Source organism: Lampris incognitus, chromosome 14 (assembly GCF_029633865.1).
Source record: "Lampris incognitus isolate fLamInc1 chromosome 14, fLamInc1.hap2, whole genome shotgun sequence".
Taxonomy (NCBI): domain Eukaryota; kingdom Metazoa; phylum Chordata; class Actinopteri; order Lampriformes; family Lampridae; genus Lampris; species Lampris incognitus.
The window spans coordinates 40,683,220-40,705,552 of NC_079224.1; the positions used below are offsets into that span (position 1 = coordinate 40,683,220).

At 46.4% G+C, this 22,333-nt stretch overlaps 2 protein-coding genes across 2 annotated transcripts in view; both read right to left on the reverse strand.

The window, feature by feature from the left end:
- Window positions 1-22,333, reverse strand: part of LOC130123491 (glypican-1-like) — a 98,112-nt gene that overhangs the window by 32,426 nt on the left and 43,353 nt on the right. Inside the window, exon 2 of the mRNA XM_056292665.1 lies at window positions 9,948-10,106. Within this exon, the coding sequence (XP_056148640.1) occupies window positions 9,948-10,106 (159 nt within the window). The remainder of the gene's footprint in view (window positions 1-9,947; window positions 10,107-22,333) is intronic.
- On the reverse strand, window positions 14,839-15,591 carry LOC130123846 (14-3-3 protein gamma-2-like). The gene has a single exon (XM_056293154.1). The coding sequence runs from the start codon at window positions 15,589-15,591 to the stop codon at window positions 14,839-14,841; it is 753 nt and encodes a 250-aa protein (XP_056149129.1).

The following is a 22,333-nucleotide window of genomic DNA, read 5'->3' on the forward strand; positions in this document are numbered from 1 at the left end:
TTCAGTGCTGAGGAACTCACCAACTGATGGCAAACCCCTCAATTCTTAATCACAGCTGTCCACAACATAAACTGCTGTGGTCAAATCAATTGATTCTTTCTGGAGATAGCTGGGCGGCACATGAGTTTTATGAAGAACAGTATTCCAGAAAACAAGCAGAAACACAAATCCGAAGCGCTCCACTGAGGCCAGTAAGCCTTCGGTGTCGGCCACAACTTTATGGGCACTACTGCAACTCTGAAATCTTGCACAAGGCATTGCAGCCATGCTAAGATCGACAGCTTGGGTCGCATCCTTCCTAGATGCCCATCTTATATCAGAGAGGCATTTGAGTGTAACTACTGCCGCGTCCAGTTGTTCTTGCTCCTCTTGCGGTGACCTATACCAGGGGAGCCTCGAGGTTAAAAAGCAATACAGAGACTTGAAAATGGCAATAAAACGCTTTGCGGGCCGACAAGAGGAAGCAGCATCTAGGGGAATGAGGTTTAAACTGTGGGCGCAACGGGGGCATCTGGGTGGCATAGTGGTCTATTTCGTTGCCTACCAACACGTGACTTGCCAGTCCGAATCCCCGTGTTACCTCCGGCTTGGTCGGGCGTCCCTACAGACACAATTGGCCGTGTCTGCGGGTGGGAAGCCGGATGTGGGTATGTGTCCTGGTCGCTGCACTAGCGCCTCCACTGGTCGGTCGGGGCACATGCTCGGGGGGAGGGGGAACTGGGCAGAATAGCGTGATCCTCCCATGCGCTATGTCCCCCTGGAGAAACTCCTCACTGTCGGGTGAAAAGAAGCGGCTGGCCACTCCACATGTATCAGAGGAGGCATGTGGTGGTCTGCAGCCCTCCCCGGATCGTTAGAGGGGATGATAGCAGCGACCGGGACGGCTCGGTAGAGCGAGGTAATTGATACATTGGGGAGAAAAAGATCCATCCATCCATCGATTATCTGATCCGCTTATCCTGCTCTCAGGGTTGCGGGGATGCTGGAGCCTATCCAAACAGTCATTGGGTGGCAGGTGAGGAGACACCCTGGACAGGCCGCCAGGCCATAACAGGACGGGGGACGGGGGATGGGGGGGTATTGTGGGTGCAACAATACACATACACAGCTTTATCTGTGCACGGCTCCTTTACGCATTGCTGTAGTCCTGCCCCATCGCATGCCTGGCCCCGCTAGAATGTCAAACTGCGCCGCGGTTCTTCAAGGGGATTTACAAGTATGTCACGAAATGCCTGCCCATCAGCACTGGGTAACTCCTGAAACTTAATAAACCTCCCTACGCTGTTGCCCGTTTTCTTAACATATCTTAGGGATCAGGGGAACTGGTCCATGTTTTAAATGTCAGTTGTAGTGTCCAAGATAACGGAACAAAATCCTGCACATCTTATCTCGTTTTTAAAGGACTGAAGTTATTCATTGGCAAGGGCAGCAGTCATTTTGTGACTGATGTGAAATATATTTTGGGCCGTCGGTGCGGCTGAGATGGCCGGCCGCGACAAAGTCATACTTAGCAATTAATTAAAGCAATTCCAGAAAATTCCCTTAATTAATGTTTGGCGTCCCTAAACCCCTGAAAGGGGAGCTCCTGCTGCCCCAAGTACAGGCAGCAGTCAACTGACCTTTTTTTTCCTTCTCACACACACACAGATGTTCGGTGCCAGTATATCTTGATGTGACCTGGCAGGTTTAAGTCGTCCGTCTGTGCACCACACCTGGCTGCCATCTAAAACGCTGCTCCCTCCGGTGCCACCGTTCCCTCGGCATCCTCTCCAACATCTTTCTCAGTCTTCACAGTGCCATTCCCTAACCCGTCTTTCTCTCTGCCTTGGCATCACTTTGTCCCACTGTCATTTGCCACGTCTCAGAATCAGAATCAGAATCAGAATACTTTATTTATCCCCGAGGGGAAATCGAGTCAACATGTCCATCAACATGTTATCATCTATCCATCCATCCATTATCTGAACCGCTTATCCTGCTCTCAGGATCGCGGGGATGCTGGAGCCTATTTCCAGCAGTCATTGGGCGGTAGGCAGGCAGACACCTTGGACAGGCTGCCAGGCCATGCAAATTTTTAATCTCGCGAATGGGAAATTCTTCATAGAAACAGCAAATTTTGATAAAAAAGTCCTAAAACCTAGCAAAAAAAAAGAAAAAAAGTTTGTACATTCGCTTGAGGTGAAAAAGCTAGCATGTCCATGAAAAGAAGATGTGATAAAAATTGATGGATATGGAGTTTTTCTAATAAATAATGATGGAGGGTATACTTCAAAAGTTATTACCCATTGTTTTTCTTCATCTTCATCCTTGGACAACATGGAAAACTGTCTGAATTGTGCAGCTTTCTGTGACAGAAGCTTACAGTGACGGCTATGTGTTGTGTGTGTGTGTGCAGGCATGATTTAACCTGGTCCAGACCAGTTAAGTGGACACAGAAAAAGGTGTGTCCAACAACAAGCAAGTTTTGAAAACTGTCCATTTTTCTCCCCTTGGTGTGAACGCTGTTAGCCGTTGTGCTAGCTGTTGTTGCTGAGCAAACTTTATTAGCACGCTAGTTGATGTAGTGGACATTTTATTTTGCCTTCTTTTCAAACATTTGCAAAGAAGGCAACTGAAACAGCTATTCTGTGTCTTGTTCTGTCTATGTGTCATTAAGAAATGCTTACTTTCTTTAACAAACAAAACAGCCTCTCTATCTATGTCTTGTTCGATCTTGTTTCTCCAGTTCTTTGTCTTTCCCACGCTATTGATTTTTTTTTCTAATTTTGCTCTGATTATTCAGTTTCTCCCCTCACTGTATACTCAGATATAAGGTCTATATACACCTACTTTCAATTTGCCTCAAGGCACGGTCCTACACAAGGCATCTCGATTCATTTTCTACGAGCGTGAACAATTCTGGAGACAGTCTGGGGTTCCCCCGGTTTCCATCCATCCATTATCTGAACCGCTTATTCTGCTCTCAGGGTCACAGGGATGCTGGAGCCTATCCCAGCGGTCATTGGGCGGCAGGCAGGGGGGAGACACCCTGGACAGGCCTCCAGGCCATTACACAGAGCCCCCCCCCCCCACACACACACACACACACTCATACCTAGAGACAATTTAGTATGGCCGATTCACCTGACCTACATGTCTTTGGACTGTGGGAGGAAACCGGAGCCCCCGGAGGAAACCCACGCCGACACGGGAGAACATGCAAACTCCCCACAGAGGACGACCCGGGGATGACCCACCAAGGTTAGACTACCCCGGGGCTCGAACCCAGGACCTTCTTGCTGTGAGGCAACCGCGCTAACCACTGCGCCACGGTGCCACCCTCCCTCGATTTCCCCCACCATCAAAAAGACATGCATGTTAGGGCTGATACTCCTGTCTGTGCCCCTGACCCGAGGCAATGGAAGAGAACTTGAGTTGGTCCCCGGGTGCTGCACGGCGGCTGCCCACAGCTCCTAGCTACACAGCTAGGACGGGTTAAATGCAGAGCATCATTTCCCCGCAGGGATTAATAGAGCATGAGTCCGAAATCTCATGCTAGCATGCTATTTAGCAAACCAAAATCGTATGCGAGTCTTTCTAGTATGTCTGAAACCACAGTATGCATCAAACAGTATGCGAAAAATACCAGGATGCCATACTACATCCAGAGAAACTTTGGAGTATGCCAACACTGGATACTATGCTGAGATGAATAACCCACAATGCATTGCGATACTTCACAACAATGACCAACAATGGCGAAGGGCGATACAAAACCCAACCCGCAGAATTATGTAACGCTTTAAATTCTAAGTATTACGTTTTCAAAAATGATGTGGGTCACTACACCAGCAGAAGTTTGTCACAGCGGGTCGTCATTAAGCCGCAGAGTTGAAAGGAAGTGACACAGCTGTATGATGGAAGTAGTATGTCCAAAGTACTTTTTTTTTTTTTCCTCTCTCAATTTTCTCCCTTTTCCTCCCCAGTTGTATCTGGCCAATTACCCCACTCTTTGTGAGCCGCCCCGGTCGCTGCTCCACCCCCTCTCTGCCAATCTGGGGGGCGCCCTGGCTGACCAGAGGAGGAGCTAGTGCAGCAACCAGGACAAATACCCACATCCGACTTCACACCCACCGACACGGCCAATTGTGTCTGTAGGGATGCCCGACCAAGCCGGAGGTAACATGGGGATTCGACCCGGCGATCCTGTGTTGCTAGGCAACGGAATAGACCGCTACGCTACCTGGACGCCTCGAAGTACTTTTTACTCACGTACGCTGGAAGATGGTACACATATGTAGCATGTAGTAAGTATTGTGTAGTTTCGTACACTACCAGGGGACATCTCTGCATTATGGCAACCCGTAAAAAGCTGACAAATGCTGAAATTTGGGGTAATTTGGGCAACATATCGTTGTCAATAGCCAATCAGATTAAAGCGTTTCACTTTTTACCTACCACACTGGAACAATAAATCAAACTCTTGTTTCCACCAGTTCCTGAGCAAACTACATGGGTGATTTCCAGTTTTTACAAAGCATTCAGCTAGAGGACAATTACAACAAGAAAGAGCAACAGTTGGAAGTCTTTTGCCGAAATTGATGAGTTATTATGTTAACATTTTGTAAGCACAGCAGAGCTACTTGGAGGAACAAAACACACAGGGGGATACGCCCACAAGCTGTCAACACCAGTAACCTCAGCAATGTCGCCGCATGTCTGAACACCGCTTGATGTTACTTTGTCTGGTATACACACTAGAATCCTCAATAGTTTCAAATATAAAAAGCCCTTTAACCTAAAAAGCAAAACTGTAGATAAATAAAATATCCCCGTCACACACACAAAAAAAAAAACGTTCACACACATGCTGAAAATACAAACACACACACACACACACACACACACACACACACACAGTAACACACACTCACGGACCAGCAGCCAGATGTATGTGAGCAGGCTGGTCCTCTAATCTGTGGCTTGGTTGGGGCTTCTTCCAGACTTTCTAGACCCAAAAAGGCCTCGTCTGCCTGGGCTGGAACAGTAACACCCTACACTTAGCCACATGGCGCTAGCTAGCCCACACCCTGCTAAACACAGCCAGATGTGAGGGGACTGGTTGTTGGGTATACTGTTATGCTCTCTTCTCTCTAGATACCCGATGAAAAAAAAAAAAAAAAAAAGATTTACGGCCACTTTTACTCCTCACCAGGCTGACCGGGGATCAAAACAGAAATATCAACACCGGAAATATTCGCTAAACAACATCATCAGCCCTTCAACACGGTGAAGAAAAGGTAAACTTTTGCAGAGGCTTATCTCAGCAGCGGCTGTTTATCAAGGTCTGAAACAGAATGGAGGTCTGTGAGGATCACAAAAAGCCCGGTTCAACAGTTTTATAATGTGATTACGCCCAAACCCGAAAACTATGACTGCAAACAGCGTGACTTCAGCATGAAATGCGTGGCTCCAGACAAAAACGCAGATTCTGTGGCATAAAGATGTGCCATTTCACGTCCCAATAAACCCCGGTCTCCTTCGCTCGGCATTCCCCGTCTTCTCCCGACAACAGATGGTTTAGAAACCTTGAGGTCCCACTCCTCCCTTTCCATTTCCTCTCCTCTGCTTACCCCGTCTGATGCTCCATAGGGTGAGTTGAGGTGAGGCGAGGAGGTGGAGGGGGTGGATTTGAACGTGCCGGTGACACGAGGAGCAGAGGGAGCCAGGAGGCCGCTTTGCAGAAGATCAGAAAGGGTTAAAATTTACTCATCCATATCGTAACTCCCTGACAGTGAGAGGGGGGGGGGGGAGGACCTGAGAACAGACAAAGGCAGAAGAGGATAGGAGAGAGGCAAGGAAGGTGGAGGGGAGCAGGGAAGGTGGATGGGGGAATTGGTAGGAACAGAGCAGGGTGAGACAGGGCGAGGTGCAAGTCTGGCTGGACCGGAGACCCAGTAAAAAAACCGCATGAACACGGTTTTGTGTTACGAAACGACAGCAGTAAGTTAAAGTCGAAAAGAACGTTGACGGGTAAACAGAGAAAACAGCCTTGCCATGACCTCGCGCTCTGATTACAGAAGTTGCTGCCCGCATGTGTTCTCATGTGTGTATTTGTATGTGACTGATACACATCATTAGGCTGTTTGGATTGGTAAGTGCTGCTTGATTGTCTGTAATCTGTGTTGTTTTCTGGCTATTCTGCGCTAAGTGAAGTGTTTTCCTTAAAGACTGGAAAATCTCCGAGACTGGAAGCTGAAATAAACTGACTTGGAGAGGTTTTGTGTGTCTTGGACAGGTTCTTCCACTTGTGTGGTTGCGCTTGTGTGTCTGTGTCCTTCACTGTGCTTTGGCAGGATGAAATGAGCCGAGTATCCATTTGGCATAGAAACAAGCACACCGAGTTAAAAAAAAAAAGGGGGGGGTGGGGGCGGGTGGGCATGAGAAAGCGAGCGGGAGATAGAGATACAGAAAGACAGAAGAAGAGTAAACAAACGTCACTCAAACACTAATCACTGTGATCCGAAAAGGTCAAACTCACTAGCCAAACCCAGATCCCGGACAGATCTGTTGTCACGGACTGACCGAGGGGAACAAGTGGAGCACAGACATCCTTCCATTAATGGCAACAGGTCATTAATTACACCCAAATAGCTGCCTCGGTGCTCTGACGATCCAACATTACAAATATGTCACTCTCTCTTGACCTTTCTCTCTCCCGCCGTCTCTCACTAAACGTTATAATCAGGAGTGAAAGTAAGTGTTGAGCTGTTAGAAGTGATTGGGGTTATATTTGCCTTTTTCCCTCTTCCTTTTCTTACATACTTGGGCTGGTTTTCATTGAGAAATGATTGGGAGGCGTGGTGTAGCAGCGTTTATAAGAGGACGTCACTCTGAGGTACGCCGGCGCGTCCCCCGGAGTTAGTCAACGGTGGCAGTTTGCATACATACGTCTCAGGATACGCCATTTTGACCACGCTGTTCAGGACACTACAAGTTCACACCTTTCCAGCTCAACACCATCAACCTAAACTGAACTGACCTACCAAGGGAGGCCGCCGCTTCTGGGAGCTGAGACCCATATGGCCGAGGCCTTGTCGGAGGGACCTGCTAACTGCTAGCCTGCTACCTCGGTAAGCTAGCCCACCTCCCGGCTATTTCGCAGTCTTGGAAACCAGTCCTTCTTTCCGTTTCTTCCCTCGTTTATCATCTTTTCTACACACACCGGGTTAGGACTAGTATTGCATGCTTAACCCTTAAACCCCTAGACCCGACTAGTCCGTAACAGTGTTATGATGCAGAGTGTTTTTTTTAAAATTTATTTATTTATTTAAAGTTTACGTACGGAGTCAATGGGACACTTGTGAGAACAAATATCATCTTTATTCAACTTTGGATTTGCAGTGACATTGGTCGTGTATGAACCTGAAATTTCAGTGCTTTCTTGGAAACCCAGAACTGAAGAGACTTTTAAAAAAACGCCCTTAGTGGAAATGAATTCAAACCCAATGTAAAGGAAACATGTTTTAGCATAGCTAGCATCTAATATCAGTATGTGGCAGTGTCCATTACCACCATTACAGACCAGGCAGAGAACTGCAATGCTAGATTTGAGAAACACTACTACTACTACTACTACTACTACTACTAGGCTCGGTAATATCGATTTCCTCCTCAGGGTTGTTAATCCGGCTGGCCAGGCTGTCGCCCATCACCTGAGAGAGATACCCGGTGCATGCATATTGAGTGAAACAGAGATTCTCACACTTCTCGCTGCCATTCATGAAATGTCACAAGTGAACAGGGCAATGTGCAACATCCATCCATCCATTATCCAAACTGCTTATACAAGGAAGGATCGCAGTAAGCTGGAGCCTATCCCAGCAGTCATAGGGTGGCAGGCGGGGAGATACCCCGGACAAGCCGCCAGTCCATCACAGAGCCAACACATTCACACCTAGGGACAATTTAGTACGGCCGATTCACTTGACCTACACGTCTTTGTGCTGTGGGAGGAAACTGGAGCACCCGGAAGAAACCCACGCAGACACGGGGAGAACACGCCAACTCCACACAGAGGACGACCCGGGTCGACTCCCAAGGTTGGACAACCTCGGGGCTCGAACCCAGGACCTTCTTGCTGCGAGGCGACCGCGCTAACCACTGCGCCACCCACAATGTACAGCAGCCATCTTGAATGATGAGCCTGATCAAGTTGGAGAGCTTCATTTTGAAAATCCTTATTTTTTTAATGCCAGCCAAAAATTCGTCAGTAAAACTTTCCAAAAACATATCTACTACTACTATCACTACTACTTTTGGCTGCTCCCTTTAGGGGTCGCCACAGCGGATCGTCTGTTTCCTGTCCTCTGCGTCTTCCTCCGTCACACCAGCCACCTGCATGTCCTCCCTCACCACATCCATAAACCTCCTCTTTGGCCTTCCTCTTTTCCTCTCCCCTGGCAGCTCCATATTCAGCATCCTTCTCCCAATATACCCAGCATCTCTCCTCCACACATGTCCAAGCCATCTCAATCTTGTCTCTCTTGCTTTGTCTCCAAACCGTCCAGCCTGAGCTGTCCCTCTAATATACTCGTTCCTAATCCTGTCTTTCTTTGTCACTCCCAATGGAAATCTTAGCATCTTCAACTCTGCCACCTCCAGCGCCACTTCCTGTCTTTTTGCCATTTGAGAAACACAACTACTGCACCATAAAAAAGACAAGCGTATGTGCTTCATGATTATAAGACTTGTTATATAAGGAACTTCCGCTAAAATGCAAAGGAAATTTTAAAACAAGAAACTTCATTTCAGATAATCTTTCTGTTTTAGTGTAGATGTCTTACTTACTTTACACAAGTCTTATTATCACGAAACAAGTACACTTTCTTGAAAGAAGCAATATCATCTGCCAGTGGGATAGGAAGCTTTACTTGCAATATCTTCAAGTAAGCATTAAAAGACTTGAAACAAGTGAAAACTCCGTGGCAAGCTTGTCTATTTTTGCAGTGTGTCTGGTTTTTTCAAAACTCGTACCGAATATGGCCACATTTGCAAGAAATTTGGACTCCGAGTTAATGGAAACTTGTTTGTTGACACAGACATTGTTTACCTCACGTTTTACCAGAAAATCTCTTTTCTGGATAACTTGAGACCATCAAGTTATCCATTCATACATACTGTTTGGCTCTTTTGTTGATAGGGTACAAGAGCAAAATGAGTGGAAATGCACCGGATACACATTTTGCAAATACTCTACCTAAAAATCACTGCACTTCAAATAGTTTTTAAGTCTAATAGCATGTGGGTGTGTCTGGGGGGGGGGCTAGAGGTGACTGGAGTTTCACAGCAGAGTGAGAAGAAGGAAGAGAAAGAAAGCCACTTTATTTTGTCATTGTACAGGTTATGATCAAATTTGTTCTCTGCATGTAACCCATCCTATTGTATAGGAGCAGTTGTCCACTTCTTTCCAATTCTTCTTTCCATTGCCTTGCTCCGGGGCACAGACAGGAGTATTAACCCTAACATGCATGTCCTTTTGATGGTGGGAGGAAACCTGAGCACCCGGAGGAAACCCACGCAGACATGGGGAGAACATGCAAACTCCACACTGAAGGGACCTGGGATGGCCTGGGGGTTCGAACCTAGGGCCTTCTTGCTGTGAGGCAACTGTGCTAAGCACTGGGCCACCGCGCCATGCTGCCAAGAAGCAGTGAAAATGGCCAGAATGCTTCTGAAACAACTTATATACATGCTTTCCTGACCATGTTTGCAACAGAAAAACCTACTCCGAACCACTTAAATCTTCTTTTACATGTGGTTCTCCATCAAAACAATCATGTGACCTACTGACATACTGATGTCCAACTGCTTGTGCTTGGAGCCATTTTGCTCGCTCTCTCTCTCTCTCTCTCTCTCTCTCTCGCTCTCATATTACATAGTATGTACACACACATACATGCACTCACCATCAAAGGCCTTGTACTGTCCAGTGAGCGAGGCCTGCAGGGCTCGTCCAGCATCTTTGAGCAGCCCCTCCACTTCCCTGCGGCTCTGGGTCGCCAGGTTGTCCTCCATGTCACTGGTACAACAGGTGTAGCCCTGGGGACAAATGCGCAGATGCTCCCCTGCACGGCAGAATGAGTGGAGAAAAAAGAAGGGGGAGGATGGGGAGTTGGAAAAGGACAGAAGCCAAAAGAGAAGAGGGGTGAAATAGGAGATAATGTGATGAAGAAAGGGTATATAGGCAGATGGAAAGAGGTGAGAAGGGAGGGCGGGGGGTGGATTGGAAATAACAGGATGGAAAGAGAGGGATGAAGAGACGTAGAAAATAAAAGAGGATAAAAGAGACAAAAAAAATGTGACAGGTTAGCTTCAGGGTGTGTCATTAATACAGTCAATACATAGTCAAATCAGACGGACAATAGAAATTAATATATGTTGTCGTTTAGAGTGCAGAATGTAACTGTCAGTGTGAAAATTAATGAGACGCGCCGCAATAGTTGCAGTGGCTGTGTTGTCTTTATGGCCTTGAACTCAGCCACACTAGTAGGACAGTGTAAATGTTTTCTGCCAGCCTGCCTGACAGGAAGCAGAGCACTCTTTGATACTGGGAGCGCGCGCGCACACACATACACATACATACACACACACACACACACACACACACACACACACACACACACACATAGAATACCATAAGAGCTCAATTAAACAAGTGCAGTTGCGACTGAAAACAGAAGCAGCAAATACAAAGAAATTAAAATAAAAAAAAAATCATAATGAATTGTAAGTTATTATCCACCATGGGCAGGATAAGCAGGGCAGGAAATATTATTTCACCAGCAAAGGCTGAAGATGGGATGCGTAGCTGTAAGCTGCAGCCAAAAGAAATAATGCTGAATAGATTCTTCTTTATCCTGTGGCATCAATCTGATCTTGTTTTTGTCTGGTTTGATTTGTTGCTGTTGTTGTTGTTGTTATTTGTGAAGCACTTTCTGGCATTGTTTTAGAAAAGTGCTATATAAATAAAATTATTATTATTACCATCCTATTGCCCCCCTATTCATCTACACAAGCACACACACGGCATACATTACGGAAACAGTAACCATCCTCAGATGCAGTAAGTATTACATCGTTGTATTACGGACTAGCTCTCTAAAAAATAAAGCGGTTTTCGATCCAGTCCTCGGGGACCCACATTACTGCTGTTTTGTTTTTGGTTTCTTTTTTCCTGGTCTTACAGGTAGTTAGTTAATTGTGTTCCCCTTCCCTGCCAGGTCTAAAACTTCCCCAGATTTGATGGCTTGACTACCTCACACAAGAGGTGAGTGTAATTAACTACGTGGCATAAGAGAAAACCAGCGGGGCCGTGGGTCTCAGAGGACCAGGTTGAGAGGCAACATTCTCAAACTCACATTGTCTTTTCTTTTCCATTGCACACAGAACACACAAACGTATTTCCGTTGTATTACTGCTTTACTTTTTGCAAATGAGTTTCGTAGAAAGATCTCCGTCTCTAGCAGCCACGGCCATTTTGCAGCAAACTAAAGACGGGCAGCGCAGAGGACTGAATGTTAACTGTACGTCCAACCTCAGCAGCCATTTCCTTTACATTCTCTTCTTCTCTTTTTTTAGGTGTCGGAAAACAGTTGATTTATCAGCACATAAGAGGGACAAGCTGCACGAGGATACTCCATGAAATCTGTATTTTAGTGTCTTTGTCCGCGTCTAGGTGTTGTCTTCGTTTGGTGACTGGGAGAGCTGGCGCTGGACCGGCTGGGAGCCCGGTCTGCTGCGTGCTGTGCACGGCCTTGCCCGGAGCTGCGTCCGAGGAGGTAACACCGAGGGCGGTCTGACGGGACGCGGAAGCCGGGCAGGCTAAGCTAACTGCTAGCCCAAGCAGACCGGCCGGCAGTTCCGTTAACACCGAGGGCGGTCTGGCGGCGGCCTCACCTGGCGCTGGATCGGCTGGGAGAGCGTGGTCTGCTGCATCCGGTGGGCCCCAAGACCGCGGCCCCTGCTTGGAGCTGCACACGAAGAGGAAACACCGAGGGCGGTCTGACAGGACGCGGAGGCGGGGCGGGCTAAGCTAGCTGCAGCTAGCCCATGCAGACTGGCAGTTCCAACAGTCACCCTGGCTGTCGTTCGGTCCCTTGGACTGATTTTTTTTTTTAATTTGGATGGATGCGTTGGTTTGGATGTGTTCTTGTAGTTTTTGTATATGTGTTTTTGTCCTGATTTTAGTTACAAAATGACTGTGATTGAGCTGCACACGTTCCGGACAAAAAGCAAACAAAATGTTTTAATATTTTATACATGTTCAATAACAGACAACGTGCCCCCCCCCCACATACTCTCTCAAATGGGCCATAGTGTGGTGCACCTTCATTCCATATTGACCCATCTGCTGTTCCTTGATAAAGATCACCACTGGGGTGGGCAAGCTTATCCAGTTCCAACCAAGCAATTACACACCTGTGTCTCCTAATCAAGTGCCTCAGCAGAGACACTGCTGATTGATTAGTGGGATCAGGTGTGTACCTTGCCTGGTTGAAACAAAAACATTCACCCACCCTGGCCCTTTCTGGATAAGATTGCCCACCCCCAGAGCCGGCCCAAGGCATAAGCGAACTCAGCGGTCGCTTAGGGCCCCCGCACCAGCATGGGGCACCCAAGAGCGCTTGAAATGTCAAACACGACAGGTTGATAAATATATCACATTACCAACAGTTTTAGCATCTTTACACTGGCGTCCTGTAGCATTGAGGATTGATTTTAAATTTATTTTACTTGTGTTTAAAGCTCTACATGGTTTAGCACCCTCATACCTATCTGACCGCTTATCTGATGATGTTCCGAGCCACTCTCTCAGATCCTCTGGTGCTGGCCCGCTCAATGTGCCTAGAATGAACTACAAGAAGTATGACGAAGCAGCATTTGGTTTTTATGCACCGACGGCTTGGAATAGACTCCCCCCAACAAATAAGAGAAGCAACGTCCACAGATAGTTTCAAGAATCGGCTCAAGACCCATTTTTATACTCTTGCTTTTAAATAATTCAATTTTATTTCTTTCAGTCTTATTTTTTTTAATCTTGTACTGTGGTTTTATTTCTTGCCTTGTTTTATGTTTTTTGCCTAGGTCTGTGTTTTATGACTTTTAACTTATCTGTATTGTTGCTGAATTTTACTGTTACCTTGTTTTTTATGTAAAGCACTTTGAGCTGCATTTTATGTATGAAAGGTGCTACACAAATGAAGTTTTTTATATATATTTGTGTGTGCTATATCAGTAGTAATCACCGAAAACAAAAACTAAATATTTTGATATCATGTTGTTAACAGACTGACAAATTAATGCTACTGGTTTAACCATTTCCGCTGCCTATGTCAGAGCTGGGGTCAGGCTCACGCGCATTATAACTGTAAGCAAGTATATGGCGACAGTATGTCACCTAAAAGGGTTTATCCGTCTGGCGCAGAGAAGCAAAAGAGGCGGACAAAAAAACTGCAGGATAAAGGTATGTTTCCACGACCAATTACAGCATGTTATCATGAACATTCACTAACAACAGCGTTAGTTAAATAGATGCCTCAAACGAGCCAAGGTATGGTGAGCTAACGTCAGCTAGCACAGTTAGCTAGCTGGATGGCTAGTGCTTTACTAACATTAGCTAACAAAATATGCCAGTAGCGACAGTTACCGGGTGAGGCGGGGCAAATCAAATTCTGCTTAGGGCCCCATAAAGCCTTGGGCCGGCTCTGCCCACCCCTGGTTTAATCCCAGCAGTCACTGGGCGGCAGGCGGGGAGAGACCTGGACAGGCCGCCAAGGTTGCTTTAAATGTTCTTGTGGCTCAAGTGTAAAAGCCCAATTTCCGAATGTCCAAAGGAGTTGGATCAAGTGCAATTGGACTTGGTGTATATCCGTGAAGACGTTTCGCCTCTCATCCAAGAGGCTTCCTCAGTTCGCGCCTTTCTGACTAGACCAAGCTAGTCTGACTGGCTGGTGATGAAACTCAGAATTTATCCTCTAGGAGTCGTTGTCAGCTCTTGACAACGACTCCTAGAGGATAAATTCATGCTCTTGACAACGACTCCTAGAGGATAACTTCAGCTCTTGACAACGACTCCTAGAGGATAAATTCAGCTCTTGACAACGACTCCTAGAGGATAAATTCAGCTCTTGACAACGACTCCTAGAAGATAAATTCTGAGTTTCATCACCAGCCAGTCAGACTAGCTTGGTCTAGTCAGAAAGGCACGAACTGAGGAAGCCTCTTGGATGAGAGGCGAAACGTCTACACGGATATACACCAAGTCCAGTTGCACTTGATCCAACTCCTTTGGCTAACCATGGCCTGGATGAACGAGAACATTCACAGACAATTTCCGAATTCTCCCCCCTTACTGAATACAAGACGGCTCAGCTTTCATTTGCGCGATCACATGCCAGTGTGAAAGTAACTTTAATTGTACAAAACATGTACATAACATTACATACACAAAACAAGACGATATACACCCCCGCGACCCCAAGAGCAGGATAAGCCAACCGCTCATCCCGATGCCTAACGGTCGCACTGTGATGACGTACCTCTTGCTTCTACCTTGGCACATGTTGCCGAGGCAATCAAGGAGGGGTTTCATTAATTTTTTTTCTTCTTTTAATCATCAGTAATTTCACAAACAAACTTGTCTGATCTCCTATTTTATTTTTTGCACTTTGAATTTGGAAAAATAAAGAACATATATAGTGTCATCGGCGAAAAGTGGCTACTGATGTTACATCGACACCCTTTTAAACTGACCTTAATAGTGAACTTATTACATTAATGTTTGGCGTCGCTGCAAAACTAAATTTCGGGACTGTTCAACTGTTGCCCCCCTGCCCCCTCGTCGTCTTGCGGGACTCCCGTCCACCGCGCCGCGTTGCCTCGTAGCAGGCTTACGAAGAGAGAGGACTCGCCGTTGAGGGCGACGCGCTCGGCCAAGGCGTCGTTGACGGCGGCCTTGGCCAGGTGGCAGGCCTGCTTGGGGGCGTTCTTCGTGTCGAAGCAGAAGACGGAGTAGCTGAGAGCCAGCGCCAGGCGGACGGGGTGAGTGGGCTGCATGTGCTCCACGCTGATGTCGTGGGCCTCGCTGTAGGACTTTTCGGAGGCCTCCATAACGGTGGCCCGCTTCTCCCCCGTGGCCACCTCGGCCAGGTAACGGTAGTAGTCGCCCCTCATCTTAAGGTAGAACACCTTGCTCTCGTGCTGCGTCTCGTTGCAGTTCCGGATGAGGAAGTTGTCGAGGAGGTGGAGGACGTCCTGGCAAACGGCCTCCAGCTCCTTCTCGATCTGTTCCCGGTAGGCCCGCACCATGTGGATCTTCTTCTCGTTGCCGCCGCCGGTCCTGGTTCTCGGCTTGATGCTGGAGACGAAGCGCCAGGATGAGCGCCTCTTCCTCGCTACATGCTGGTAGGCCACTGAGAGCAGGACTCTCTCCTGTTTGGACAGCGCCTCGTTCAGCTCAGTCACCGATTTCATGGCAGCTGCCATGTCATCGTATCTCTCCGCATGTTCGGCGAGCTTTGCTTTCTGTACGAGCTCCTTGCGGTCCACCATTTTGACGTTCTCGCTCCGGGGTGTCGACGCGCGTGCGTCTTCTTCTTCTCCTCCTTCGGGTCCTTCTTTTCTTGTATTTAATGGCGGGTGGTAACTAGCGTTTAAGGCGCATTACCGCCACCTACTGTGCTGGAGTGTGAGCCAGAGTATTACAGCTCCTTGCGGTCCACCATTTTGACGTTCTCGCTGCGGGGGTGTCGACGTCGCGTTCGTCTTCTTCTCCTCCTCCTCTTTCGGGTCCTTCTTTTTCTTGTATTTAATGGCGGGTGGCAACTAGCGTTTAAGGTGCATTATCGCCACCTACTGTGCTGGAGTGTGAGCCAGAGTATTACAGCTCCTTGCGGTCCACCATTTTGACGTTCTCGCTGCGGGGTGTCGACGTCGCGTGCGTCTTCTTCTTCTCCTCCTCCTTCGGGTCCTTCTTTTTCTTTTATTTAATGGCGGGTGGTAACTAGCGTTTAAGGTGCATTACCGCCACCTACTGTGGTGGAGTGTGAGCCAGCGTATTACAGCTCCTTGCGGTCCACCATTTTGATGTTCTCGCTGCGGGGTGTCGACGTTGCGTTCGTCTTCTTCTCCTCCTCCTTCGGGTCCTCTTCTTTTTCTTGTATTTAATGGCGGGTGGCAACTAGCGTTTAAGGTGCATTACCGCCACCTACTGTGCTGGAGTGTGAGCCAGAGTATTACAGGATGAAAGGCAAGAGAGGAAGAAGAAAAAAAACCCTCCTTCCTCCTCCTACGTTTAAATAGTTACAGGCTCCCAAGTTTAATAAGACTTGTTAAGTCTTATTAATGTTATGTTTGTGTTCTACTTAACTGTTGCATACTTCATCGTCTGTGATCACAACTAGCTTTGAAAAAGGAGCTTTATAAAGGAACTTGATTCGAACATCTTATTTGATATTTAACGAAGCAAAACGCAACTATATGATCGACGTTCAGGGTTCGTATCCAACTGGGGTCAACTGCAACTCTAGCCCCTCCCCCTGCCCATCTGCAAACTTGCATACACCCATGCATGCATGCATGCATGCAACGAAGACTCGTTGAAGAAGGGGATGTTATTCACCCTTGATTATATGTGTGTATATATATGTGTGTGCATACATATATATATATATATCCCCCCGGAAACCGTCAATGGTGTTGATAAAAGTGCTCAACTAATGAGGAGTGGAATATATATATATCTATCAACACGGATAGAGGAAAAAAAGATTTTAATACATTGCAGTACAGGCCTGTTTCGTGCGTCTCGCACTCATACTAACACATTAGCAACTGCTGAGTGAATAAATACTAACTAAATACTAACACATTAGCAGCTGATGAGTGCAAGACACACGAAACAGGCCTGTACTGCAAAGTATTAAAATCTTTTTTCCTGTATTCGTGTTGATATTCCTCTCCTCATTAGTTGAGCACTCACAACACCATTGACGGTTTTGGGAACAAAACGCGAAATGTGTGTGTGTGTGTGTGTGTGTATATATATATATATATATATATATATATATATATATATATATATATATATATATATATATATAAATCCAGGGAGTCAAGTAAATTCTTTGAGACAGCACAAGCCTGATTGCTTATGGCATGAAACAGGCTTGTACTGCCTCATTAAGAATTAACTCAACTCACTGGATTATTTTGCTCCTTATTTGTTGAGCACTTTCCCGACCGTTGAGTGTTTCTTTTAACAAAGTTATACACACACACACACACATACACACACACACATGTATATATATATGTATATATATATACACACATACATACACACACATATACATATATACATACATACATACATATATATATGTGTATGTGTGTGTGTGTGTGTGTGTGTGTGTGTATATATATATATATATATATATATATATATATATAAGCAAAGAAAGAATTGGACTGTGGATAAATAACGATACATTTGATACATATCCACCTTGTGAAGAATAAACTCAATATGTGCATGACAAGATACCCCAACAACCTGATATGAGGATGTCTGTGAGGAGGATGTACAGTAACCTGGGAATCGGCCTGCGTCTCTCTCTGACCCTGTCTCAGACTGGCTTTTTCAAATGAAAAAAAAAAGCTTGAATACTTACAGAGGAAAGTATACGGCTTTTACCAATGACATAACAAACACAGTAAACACACTTAAGCACAGAATTAGCATTAAAGCCATATAATACAGTCATTACAGTGTAAGTGGTGGAGCTTGAAGCTTAAGGCAATGTGTTCATTATTACGGACCCCATGCCGACTGGTAACCACCACTGTATTTTCCAATTCAAAGTGTGTGTGCATGTGTACACTGTGTGTGTGTGTGTGCCTACATCAGTGTGTGGTAAGTGCATATCACCACATTTCTCTGATTACATGTCATCTAAATGTCTGTAATTGTCATCGGAGTGCCTCTTCCAAACCAACTCTGAAGTGGTATAATTACAAGCCAGTCCTCCCTTAACACGCTGGGGTGGAGGAAAGGCAGCCTCGCCTGCAGAGGAAGGTGACATTGAGCATCCCGCTTCCCAGTCATGGTGTTGGCGCGCACACACACATACACCACACACACACGCATGTGCGCACACACACACACACACACACGCACACTCCTGCCTCCAAGATTATCTACTCCCCTGCACCCAACCTCTCAGACATGACCAACAGAGCCATCACACACCTTGCACTCACAATAGTGACTGACACCGATCACCCCCTCAGTTTTCACACTGCTGCCGTCAGGCCGCAGACACGGGGCTCCTGGGTGGAGAAGAGCTCGCTTTGGCAGAGTTTTTGTCCCTTCTGCCATAGCAGCACTAAACAAATTACCTCGCTGACCTTGCATACAGCAAGCTGTATCTGTGTGTGTGAGTGAATGTTATGTGTTTATGAATGTTATGTGTTTATGTATGTTATGTATTTATGTGTTCATGAATGTTGTGTTTATGAATGTTATGTATTTATGTGTTTATGAATGTTATGTGTTTATGAATGTTATGTATTTATGTGTTCATGAATGTTATGTGTTTATGAATGTTATGTATTTATGTGTTCATGAATGTTATGTGTTTATGAATGTCATGTGTTTATGAATGTTGTGTGTTTATGTACCTGTATGTATATCTGTACATTGCGGTGTGGTTATCTGTATGTTTCTGTGCATGTACTGGCTGTGAAAACAAATTTCCTGCAGGACAATAAAGACTATCTATTCTCACACACACACACAAAGGTGAGAATTTGGGCACAGGCAGTGGTATTTGTGCATTTGGCCTCATATGTGCTTGCAAAGGCAGAAGAATAAAAAAAAGGGGGGGGAAACGAGGAGAGCAGCTGAGAAGGAGAGAAGAAAGGAGGGGGAGAAAGAGAGTAGCACAGGGCAAAAGAGATAAAAAAAAATCAGAGGAGAAAAATGGAGAAAGAGAGAGGAAGATTGATGAAGGAATGGGGGGCTTTGGTGCCACCAGGGGTCAGCTTCAATCTGCAAGCCACTGGGACACTGATTTATATGCCTGGGCCAGTGCCCATCATACTCTGGGCTCTGTGTGTGTGTGTGTGTGTGTGTGTGTGTGTGTAAAGTGATGTGCTCGTGTCCATCTCCTTCAGTTCGACCTGCCTGATGCCTGCCATTTGGAGCACATCTGTGCAGAGTACAACAATACACACACACATGCACACGCACAAGTTCAAGTTCATGTTTATTGTCATGTGTATTAGAAGGTAATGAAATTGCTCTGTTTCTCCCTGCCATAACACAAAGAACACAAGGACACACCATCCCTAAAAAACAACAACAATACTACAGACCTACACTGACTATGTACATTATATACACAATATACTACAGTACACGATAGCGCAACACTGTAAGGTGCATACGGGTGCGTCAGCTGCTCAGCAACCTGACTGCCTGTGGAAAGAAACTATGACTGAGACGGGTGGTGTGTGATTTGATGCTCCGGTCAAGTTGTTTTAGATGGAAGGAGCGAGAGCAGAACACGAGCAGGGTGGCTGGTGTCCTTAATGATGTTTTGGGCTTTCTGTTTGCAGCGAGTGGTGTAAATATCATGAAGCTGTGGTAGTTCCATACCAATGGTTTTTGCTGCCATCTTCACAGTCCTTTGCAGCAGTCTGCAGTCCTGAGCAGCCAGGTTGCCAAACCACACTGTGATACAGCCTGTCAAGAGGTTGGAGGTACTGCCCCTTTTATCGCAGTGCCTCCACGGTACTGCCATCAAAGTTCATAAGAGTTTTGGTACTCATACCAAATGTATTAAGACACCTCGGAAAATACAGTCTCTGCTGTGCCTTCCTGATGATGCAATTGGTGTTGTGAGACCGCGTGAGGGCATCTGTCATGTGCAAACCGAGGAATCTAAAACGGTCCACAATTTCATCAGATGACCCACTGATGGAAATAGGAATTTGATTTTCTCTTATCTTTCTAAAGTCAACAAGGATTTCTTTTTTCTCTTATTGACATTTAGAGAGAGGTTGTGTTGTTATCATCGCACTATATGGAAAAATCTTCCACTTCCCTCGTATAGGCCCTCTCATCACTGTCACGTATTAGTCCAATCACTGTGGTGTCATCTGCAAATGTAAGGATGCTGGTGTTGTCATATTTGGCAACACAGTGGTGTGTAAGCAGACTGTACTATAGGGGTCTGAGACAGCAGCCCTGAGGTACGCCGCTCCTAAGAACTAATGTAGATGAGTATGTTTTAATGACCTATTCTCACAGTCTGGGGCCTACCTGTCAGGAAATCAAATAGCCAATCACAGATAGAGCTGTCCAGACCAAGACCTTTCAGTTTCAACACCAGTTTGGATGGTACACTTGTATTAAAAGCAGAGCTGTAATCAATAAACAACTTTTTTTTCTTCTTTTTTTGGATTCCACCGCCCCCCCCTTTCCCCAATTATATCTGGCCAATTACCCCACTCTTCCGAGCCATCCCGGTCGCTGCTCCACCTCTTCTGCCGATCTGGGGAGGAGTGCAGACTACCACATGCCGCTTCTTTTCACCTGACAGGGAGGAGTTTTGCCAGCGGGACGTAGCGCATGGGAGGATCACGCTATTCCCCCCAGTTCCTCCTCCCCCCCTTCACAGGCGCCCCGACCAGGACAAATAACCACGTCCGGCTTCCCACCCGCAGACACGGCCAATTGTGTCTGGAGGGTCGCCCGATCAAGCCAGAGGTAACACAAGGATTCGAACCAGCGATCCCCGTGTTGGCAGGCAACGGAATAGACCGCCACGCTACCCGGACGCCCCCTAAACAACTTTCTGACCTGGGTATTTTTCTTTTCAAGGTGTACTAAAGCAGTTTGCACAGCAAGTGAGTTAGTGTCATCTACTACATATCTGTTGGGGTAACAGTAGGGAAACTGTGACATGTCAGGGCTAACAGTAGGCAAACTGTGACGTGTCAGGGGTAACAGTAGGCAAACTGTGACGTGTCAGGGGTAACAGTAGGCAAACTGTGACATGTCAGGGGTAACAGTAGGGAAACTGTGACATGTCAGGGGTAACAGTAGGCAAACTGTGACATGTCAGGGGTAACAGTAGGGAAACTGTGACATGTCAGGGGTAACAGTAGGGAAACTGTGACGTGTCAGGGGTAACAGGGATGTTACCCCTGTCACATCACTTATGGAAGGATTACTAGGTGGGACCAAAAGAGCTAACTCAAAGCATCCACTCATAATTGAACATGTGAGGAATGAAATTCTGTATTAAAATGGCCGCAACAAGATAGACACCCCCCCCCCCACACACACACACACACACAGTCTCTCTGCAGCTAGCATAGCAAGCAGAGCGGTCACTTCAGTTTGACACAATACTAAAAATGTGCTCTAAAGGGTGTAAAGACCCAACACTTAACAGGCTTGTCTCTTCTCTCCTTACTGCACCCTTCTATCCATCCCAACACACCGTATACTCACACGCACACACACACACACACACACACACACACACACACACACACACACACACACACACACACACACACACACTAAAAAATCATTCAGTCCCATAGCCAGAGGACACTAGAGTAATCAGGAGAGGAGGACAGCTCAATCCAAAGGAGGACTGTGACGGTGGGAGGTTCCAAGAGCCGTCTTCTAAAGGGGGCCATATCACAGAGGGCACTGAGCTCTAATGCAGGAGCGATCCCATTTTCGGCGTTTTGAATTCCAGAGACATCCGATTTTCTGTGCTTAAGAGATTGTGCAGCAGTTAAAAACCTGTCTTTGCCGCTAAGGCCACATGTCCCCCTCGGTTATATCAACGCACTTTCTGACTGCTCCCATCTTACTCCCTGCATCTCCCCCCGGAAAGTGTCCACGCTGTCTGAATAAGCTTGAATAGCTGCAAAAAACCAGTCCTTAAGAAAACGTCACAGGTTGTTATGGAAATGGTGGATGGTCTGATGCTGAGTTAAAGTGAACCCCACACACACACACACACACACACACACACACAATTGGATTTTTCCTCTAAATTCTTGTCAAAAAATATTATAAGAGCCAGTGTGTGTCCACGTATGTGTGTGAACGTGCACATGTGTGTGTGGTTTTTTTTAAAACGTGTGAATGCAAGTAAGCCTGGATGCAAACGCGATAGCCCTCCCCTGATGTGCATATATGCAAGGACAAAGTTAGAAGTGCTCACGGCTCATATTTAGCCCCTCAAAACCTCCTTCTCTTTTTTTT

What these genes read in the sequence shown, in the direction of transcription:
- LOC130123846 (XM_056293154.1), bottom strand. Translation starts at nt 15,591, where the DNA reads ATGGTGGACCGCAAGGAGCTCGTACAGAAAGCAAAGCTCGCCGAACAT.